The 9,342-nt window shown below is 39.4% G+C and overlaps 1 protein-coding gene across 1 annotated transcript; it reads left to right on the top strand.

The window, feature by feature from the left end:
* The first annotated feature begins 6,892 nt into the window (after positions 1–6,892).
* LOC138870637 (uncharacterized) lies at positions 6,893–7,945 on the top strand. The gene has a single exon (XM_070148461.1). The coding sequence runs from the start codon at positions 6,893–6,895 to the stop codon at positions 7,943–7,945; it is 1,053 nt and encodes a 350-aa protein (XP_070004562.1).
* The last annotated feature ends 1,397 nt before the right edge of the window (positions 7,946–9,342 follow it).

Here is a 9,342-nt window from a genome sequence, read left to right on the forward strand (position 1 = left end):
AAAAGCCAATAGGATTGTGCCACATGTCAAAATAACGAGATATGCCAAGTCAAATTAAATGGCCAATAAAACCGCGGCACATGTGCAATGACATGTTCTGGCCAGTCAAATGCAGCATTGTCACACTTCAATTTGATTAGTCGGAAAGAGTTTGTTCTTATCATAACTCTTCCCTCCCGCAATTATAAATAGGGGTCTTCATAACCCAGAAAAGGGACCAGAAGTTACAACAAGAAGCAAGAGAGAGCTCGTGGATCAAACGCCGCAAATTTCTCTACAAGTTTCAAGCTTCAAACAATCAAGTTCAAGCTCAAGAACGAAGAGCAAATCAAGATTCAAGGAGTACGAGTTCAAATCAAAGTTCGTGCTAGTTGAATCCAATATCATCGTTCGTGGCAACAAATATTGACATGCTATATTTTATTAATTGAAAATAAAATTACATTTACTAGACATGCTATAAAATGTAACGGTACCTCGTCAATTTACAACAACAACAAAAACAATAACGTACCCGGTATAATCCCACAAGTGGAGTTTAAGAGGGTAGTATGTACGCAGACCTTATCCCTACCTCGTCAGTTTAGATTTCTTAAAATGGAGAACACCAAATGCCATTAGGACATGCAGAAGGGAAATGGTATCTCTACTCGGGTCAAGATAGAACTTTTACTTGTTCAGATAACAATGAAGATGAAGCAGGTTCGTAAACGACTGATCTTTTTATGATAAACATATCCATTTTCAAGTTCTTTATCCAAAAATCGGACTAATGACGTATATAATACTTAAATTCTCGATAAAGATACTATTACTTGATTTTTTCCTTTAGAGACTACGAGTGTAATAAAGCATTCGGCCAAAGGATCATTCTACGATAATCATCTCATGGCTATTGCGAACGAATTGAATCAAATGGTTCTATTTTACAATCTCTTTGACTTGCTCTTACGAAACCAAAGTCAAAAAAATTGAAACCAAACTCTAATGAAAGATTCCAATGAAATATCTATGTTTGATACATAATGAATTCTCCATTCTTTTTATTCTATTTAAAAAAGATATCAAGTTTGATAATTTATTTAGTATATTCCTTCTGTACAAATAATTATAGAAAATAATCACATTAAAATATCATGTTTGAATTCCATTGCATTTGAAACACACCTATAAATCTCATCAGAAAAGAAGCTTGAATTCTTTTCGATTTGAAAAAAAAAAGAACAAATTTTGGACCCCATTTAGCTATTTCTCGCCGGGATGTCACACAGGTGACCACTCCGGCAATTATATTTATATTCGCTAGCCAATTATATTTATCTATCTATCTATCTATCTATCTATCTATATACACACGACTATTTTTTAGATGAGGGCTATATAATAGAGAAATTCCTTTCGGTTTCCTGCTGAGGGGCCAAGTATTTGATAGAGAAATTTTTGGAAATCACTATAGTTTAGTGGCTTTAACACGACACAACTACAATTTCAATATTTACTGTCCGTAGCTAAACTTACATTGCTAATGTCCCGTATTTTATGTATTCGTGTGCCGGTATTAATGAATACAGTGTTGGTAAAAATGCGAAAATCGTGAGAGGAGATTTTTTTAAAAACGAAAAATGCAATAAATCAACGTGTATCCGTTTGAAAGATCTCAACCTACAAAATTAGAACACGACTCTTTATTCTTCCATAATTAGAAGAGTTTTGTCAAATTTTCAAAAAATAGAGCACATACATTGTGAAAGTTGAATTCGAAGTTCGCAAATACGCATTCAAATTTACAGACGAAGCTTCATCGATACATCATATAGATGTTTTGAGTGTTTGAGGTTGTGTTCCAACTGATTTGATTTGATTATTTTCCATCTGCCATTGATACATCAAGTTACTTAGTTTGCAGTGAGCGTTGAAAGTGTTACAGGTATTAACAATAGAAATAGTAATTGAATGTATGAATTCATTGTATTTTGATCAGTTATAAATACGAAAATAGCATTGAATTATCTCCTGTTTCAGTTCTGAATTCAAATACAATAATACAAGCATAACAATGTCAATTCTACATTTTGGGAAGTGGAACAATGAAAATGTTATATCGATTATACAATAGAGAGGATCGTGATAAAAGAGTATGCTTCATACAGAGATTTAGTTGCTGCAATTTCAAAGCAACTTGATATAAAATTGAGTCTGAAGTCTATTAAAATCAATTATAAAGTAGAAGGTAATTGTACGCCTATGAAAATACATAACAATATGGGTTTCAGTGTGTATGTATAGTTGAAAAAGGAGAACAGAAAATTCGGGAGTATCATTGTGTATAACTACAACAGAGAAAGAAATGGAACACACTGCAGCAGAAGGAAGTGTATGCAAGGTGACCTAGAGCCCGTTTGGATTGGCTTAAAAAAAGAAACACTTTTTAAGTGCTGGAGCTTGTTTTATAAATAAACAGTTACATGTTTGGATAAAAGTGCTGAAGCTGAAAAAAAGTTGTTGGAGTGCTTGGTAAACAAATGCAAGTAAGCATTTTTTCTGTTAAAAACGACTTAAATATCCTCAAAACTGTTAACACTATAAAGAAGATGTTACTACATTTTTTATTCTAAATTAACGCACATACAAATAATTTATAATTAAATCACTTTCAATTTCAATTAATTATCTAACTATATATTATTTCTTTAATAATATACAATAATTAATTATTTGACCAAAAAAATATTTTTTTTCGTTCATAGCTTCAGATTCTGGGGTAACATGTAAATTCATTGAAATATTTGATTTAGAATATAGTTTCAGCAATTAAACAGAGGACGGATTCAACCACACAAAAAAAATTAATTGTTATGGAACAAAAAAGAAGTTAAAGAATAATATTTACAAAATATCAGAGTATATCAAATATTTATTTAAAAAGCTACTGTTGGCTTCCCTTTTAGCACTTCAAAAAAGTTACTAATTTTGGTGAATCGTAGCAGCAACAATAAACTGGAAAATAGTGATGAGAACTGACACTTTAATTAGTAAGGGAAGGGTAGTTTTGGGGTTTAGAAAACGTAGAAGGGATAGTAAGGTAAATCACTTGATCAAACATAAGGAGCTTATAAGCCAAAAAGTAATAAGTTGGAGTTGCCCAACTTATTGTTTTTGGCTTGTTTTGGGTATTTTAGCTTAAAAGTATGTAGCTTAAAAATACTTTTATAACCCATCCAAACACTCACCTAGTATAAATTGAATACACAGATGGTACACATATAGTAGATAAAGGTGATACACTCTCACTAGCGGCGTTAAAATCCGATGAACCAATTGAGATTTTCGAGTCGGAAAAAGATTTGATTATTTTGAACCGTAATCAAAAAGAGGCAATGGAAGGACATGTATGCAAAGATACGGCAACAATATAGGCTGTAATAGAGTAATATGCAATTGCTACAAGATTTCAATTCCAAATAGAGAGATCAAATGCTATCAAGTTAGTGCATTTATATAATTACGTATCTACTAGAATAAATTTATTGTTTGACAACCTTTTCATATTAAAACAACATAGTGTATTGTGTATTTGACTGTTACGCCCCGACCTCGGGAAACTTGACCAGTGCTCAATCGAAATAATCCGACCGAGCAAGCCTGTTAGATTTTCTTCTACCCAAACTCACCCGTAAATAAATAGGAGATATATTCTATTAATTAGACACTGAGAAGATTTCATAAACAACCCCAATTCCATTACCATTAGTTACTCTATTTTTAAGTCTCAGAATACATACACTTTCATAGTTTGGAGTGGAACATGTAATACACATACGCCATTACTAGCTTGAATTTCCCAACACCAATACACAACATACACTATGTCTACGAAGCCTGTAATAGATACAAGGAGTATAATAATAGTGCCAACAACAAGACTCCGGCAATACCTCAAAATATAATACACACGGAACAAAAGATGCACGACCCCTTAATGAAGTGGGGCTCATCAAGTCAATTGGGAAAAGAGTGTACCGCTATCACCGGTCAATGCTCACCGGTCAATGCCCCCACTATGGAACCGCCCGTATCCAGTAAAGATGCAACGCCCCCGGCAAAAGAGACGTTAGTCCATATCGAATAGTACTAGTATGAAAACCAAAACACCTATTCAAGGACTTGGAAATACAACAAGAATATGATGAATCATGGTAACAATAAAAGGTCTTAGATAGCCGTTAAAGTCAAAGCAAATTTATTAAGAGTTTTCAATAACATTTATAAATTTTAAGTCGGGGATCCTCTATAACCACCTTTACACAAAGCGGCCCTGCCGCCTCCCCCCAATGCATGCGAGTGGAGGTGCAATCACAATGTCATAAACTCTACACAAAGCGACCCTGCCGCCTCACCCCAATGTATGGGGGCAGAGGTGTAGTCACAATACCACAACTCTACACAAAGTGGCCCCGCCGCCTCACCATAATATGTGTAGGTGGAGGTATAATCCAGATCACAATCTCCACACAAAGCGGCCCCGTCGCCTCACCCCAGGGTGTGCAGGTGGAGGTTTAATCCCAATCACAATCTTCACACAAAGTGGTCCCACCGCCTCACCTGAATGTGTGCAGGTAGAGGTGTATTCACAATGCCACACTTCGGATTCCGAAAACGATAATAGTTTGTACAAAAGAGTTCTTTTCCAATCAATTGTTTGGCACATTTGGCCTTAGCAAGTGTAAGTTCATAAGGTTTCAACATATGAAAAATAAGTGTTTGATCAAATTGATTTCATACAAGGTTTTATTCCCAAAAGGGGTATAACATTATTAAGTCACAATAGAAAATCTTTAACACATGAGGGTTCAGACACGTTATGCAATTTGAGAATCAATTTACTAGCTTGAACATCCCACCTCAAGAGTGTTTCAAGTTCGACTACACATGATGGAGTTTTGCAAGGATTCAGGAATTCCGATAGTAGAAGAAGAGTTTAGCCTTTATCCTCGAAAGAGCTTTTATTGGTGTAAGAATAACGTCCCGACACTTCTAGCGATATTAATGTATAGAAGAGGGGAGAATTACAAGCATGATTAGAGGAATTCATATGGCAAGAGCTGCTACACTAATGACCCAACCATCCTTCAACTAATTCAAGAACAAAACCACCCAAGATGGTTTAACAACTTCCCCATAGTCTCTATTAGATCATGCATGTGATAAATCTACCCTCATCACCCATAATCAACCCAAACCCGAAATTGAATAATTGGGGGGAAGGTTTAACAACTTCCCCATAGTCTCTATTAGATCATGCATGTGATAAATCTACCCTCATCACCCATAATCAACCCAAACCCGAAATTGAATAATTGGGGGGAAGAGATTATTACCTTTTTGAAGCCCTAGCAAGTTCCTTTTGATGAAATTCCAAGGTTTGATCAAAGTAGAGTAAAATCCTTAGTCCCCCATTTTCTCTCTCTAGAATATCTCTCTCCTCTCTCTAAAATGTTTGAAGAAGATTGTTTGTCTTCTCGAACGTCTCTCTCTGCTCCCTAACGTCTCTCTGCTCCCTAACGTCTATTTCACCGGCGACAACCACCAGACCAGGTAAGCACCCTCCCCTCACCAGACCAGGTAAGCTCTCCCCTCCCCCCCCTCCCCCCACCCCTACCCCACCTTTGTCTTCTTTTCCTCTCTTTCTCTCTCCTGTTTTCTTCTTCTTCTTGTTCTCCCCCCAAACGCACTTGCTTTCCAGATCCTCCTTTACAATCCTACAACCCTCCACCACCACCACCGGCGCATGCACTGCAACAGTCTCATCTGTCATCTCCATTTCCCTTAGTTGAATCTCATGCTCATTCTTTTATTTGTTATATACGTTGTTGTTGATTTATTTTTCTGACTTTATTGTGTTTTGTTTAGGGTTATTCTTTTGACTGTTGTATTTGTTATATACATTGTTGTTGATTTATTTTTCTGACTTTATTGTGTTTTGTTTAGGGTTCTTCTTTTGACTGTTTTATTTATTTATTTATTTATTATTTTATTTATTTAAAAAAAATCAATTTAAGGTTTTATTACAACCTTCTTACGCTTTTTTGCTACAGGTGGGGCCTCACGAGTGGTAGTAGTGACAACCCCTCATTTGTTTGTCTTCGTGGTGTTTTGTGCGTATTTCAGGTTAGGGACTGTGGCTATTAGCGGTGAGCGGGACGTGCGTGTGCAAACATAAGGAACAACCCCAACAAGGGTCAACGAGGGGCGACGAAAGTTGGACGCGAACGTGCTAGGTGGACGCAACATCATCGTATATGCCAAGACAATTCCCAGGTTCCACTTGCGGGGGTTGGTACCTCCTACTTTTCTTTTCTCCTTTATTGTGTTAGTTAAATTGTTGCAATCTTAGTTCCTATTAGTTTATATACACTGTTGTGCATTTATAGTCGCAACCTATCTTTGTCTAGCGTGGTCTGTTGCCTTGTGTATGTTAGTGGTTTTCCCGTAGTTTACCGTAGGTGTAGTGGCTGTGGTCTGGGAAGGTCGAGTGAGGTCATGTCATCGGCGGGAGCGGGGGGTGGGGCGGGAGGTAGGGTAGGGGTTACGGGGTGGGTCAGGAGGCAAGGGAGGTAAAAGAAACAGGGGTGTCTATAGATTAAGAATCGGGTCATGGAATGTAGGTACATTGACAAGTAAGTCTATAGAGTTGACAAAGATTCTCCAAAAGAGGAGGGTCAATATAGCATGTGTCCAAGAGACTAGGTGGGTAGGGTCGAGGGCGAAGGATGCAGACGGGTATAAACTTTGGTACTCAGGAGCCTAGAGAGGTAAGAATGAAGTAGGTATCTTGGTGGATAGGGAACTTAGAGAGTCTGTGGTTGAGGTTATACGAGTGAATTATAGATTGATGGTTATTAAGTTGGTGGTTAGAGAGTACACCCTAAACGTCGTTAGCGCCTATGCACCGCATGCGGGCCTAGATGAGGAGGTTAAACGACGCTTCTGGAAGGGGTTAGATGAGATTGTGCGCCAGGTTCTCCCTTATGAGAAGTTACTCATAGGAGAGGATTTCAATGGTCATATTGGGGCGTCCACAGGTGGCTATGGCGAGGTGCATGGAGGCTTTGGTTTTGGGGAGAGGAACGGAGGTGGTACCTCGCTATTGGACTTTGCTAAAGCTTTTGGGTTGGTGATTGCGAACTTTAGCTTTCCGAAGAGGAAAGAGCATTTGGTTACTTTTCAAAATGCGGTAGCGAAGACTCAGATAGACTATCTCCTCCTAAGGAGGTGTGACAGCGAGTTGCGCAAGGACTGCAAGGTGATTCCGAGTGAGACACTCATGACGCAGCATAGACTCTTGGTGCTTGACGTTGGTATTAGTTTAAAGAGAAGGAAAAGGATAGCTCGGGGAAAACCAAGAATCAGGTGGGGAGCCTTGACTAAGGATAAAGCCCAAGAGTTGGAGTGCCGGTTGTCAGCTATGGGAGCTTGGAGGAGCAGTGGGGACACAAACACTATGTGGTCAGCGACAGCAGACTGTATAAGGGAGTCTGCGAGAGAGGTGTTAGGGGTCTCGACCGGTGTCTCTAGTGGGCACAAAAAGGACTGGTGGTGGAATGAAGTGGTTCAAGGTAAAGTGGAAGCGAAGAAGGCAGCATACCTGAAGTTACTGGGGAGCATAGGTGAGGAGGAAAGGCGAGCGTGCATGGAGAGATATAAGGTAGCTAGGAAGGAAGCTAAACTGTCGGTCACGAAGGCTAAGACTACGGCTTATGGTCGTATGTACGAGGAACTGGGGGGAAAAGGCGGGGAGAAGAAGTTATTCCGACTGGCCAAATTAAGAGAGAGGAAGGCTCGAGATTTGGACCAAGTGAGATGCATTAAGGACGAAGATGGTAGAGTACTGTGGAAGATGCCCAGATTAAGAGGAGATGATAGACTTACTTTCATAAACTTCTGAATGAAAAAGAGGATCGTGATATTATTGGAGCATTCCGAGAGTCATCATAACTTCAGGCACTGTAGGCGTATCGAGGTCGAGGAGGTCGTGGGAGTTATGCGTAAGATGAGTAGGGGCAGAGCGACCGGGCCAGACAAGATTCCAGTGGAATTTTGGAAGTGTGTAGGAAGAGCAGGTGTGAAGTGGTTGACTGGGTTATTTAATGTTATTTTTAAGGCGAAGAGGATGCCGGATGAGTGGAGGTGGAGTACGGTGGTTCCATTGTATAATAACAAAGCTGATATCCAGAGTTGTAATAATTATAAGGGTATCAAATTATTGAGTCATACCATGAAAGTATGGGAGAGGGTGGTTGAAGCGAGAGTGAGGATGACAGTGTCTATATCTGACAACCAGTTCGGGTCCATGCCGGGTCGCTCCACCACAGAAGCTATACACCTTGTTAGGAGGTTGGTGGAACTGTACAAAGAGAGAAAGAAGGATATTCACATGGTGTTTATTGACCTAGAGAAAGCGTATGACAAGGTTCCTAGAGAAGTTCTTTGGAGATGCTTGGAGGCAAAAGGTGTGTCGGTTCCTTATATTATGGAAATTAATGACATGTATGATGGGGCTAAGACTCGGGTTAGGACAGTACGAGGCGACTCTGAGCATTTTCCGGTTGAAATGGGGTTATACCAAGGCTCTGTGCTTAATCAGTTCTTATTCGCCCTGGTGATAGATGAGATAACAAACCATATTCAAGGGGAGGTGCTATGGTGCATGCTATTCGCCGATGACATAGTTTTGATTGATGAGTCACGAACCGGTGTTAACGAGAGATTGGAAGTCTGGAGATAGACTCTTGAGTCTAAGGGTTTCAAGCTAAGCATAACAAAGACGAAATACCTCAAGTGTAAGTTCAGCGCTGAGCCGGGGGAAGTAGACGTGGATGTGAGGCTTGAGTCACAAGTTATCCCAAGTAGAGGCAGCTTCAAGTACCTTGGTTCGATTATCCACGGGGGAGGGGAGATCGATGAGGATGTTACACACCGTATTAGAGTAGGATGGATGAAGTGGAGGTTAGCATCTGGAGTCTTGTGTGACAAGAGAGTGCCAACGATACTTAAAGGTAAGTTCTATAAAGCAGTGGTTAGACCGGCCATGATGTATGGGGATGAGTGTTGGCCTGTTAAGAACTCACATATCCAAAAGATGAAAGTAGCAGAAATGAGGATGTTGAGGTGGATATGGGGCACACTATGATGGAGAAGATTAGGAACGATGATATTCGAGAGAAGGTGTAAGTGGCTCCCATTGATGACAAAATGCGGGAAGCGAGACTTAGATGGTTCGGGCATGTACAAAGGAGAAACCTAGATGCTCCAGTAAGGAGGTGTGAGCGGCTGGTTATGGAA

Source organism: Nicotiana sylvestris, chromosome 6 (assembly GCF_000393655.2).
Source record: "Nicotiana sylvestris chromosome 6, ASM39365v2, whole genome shotgun sequence".
Classification (NCBI taxonomy): Eukaryota; Viridiplantae; Streptophyta; class Magnoliopsida; order Solanales; family Solanaceae; genus Nicotiana; species Nicotiana sylvestris.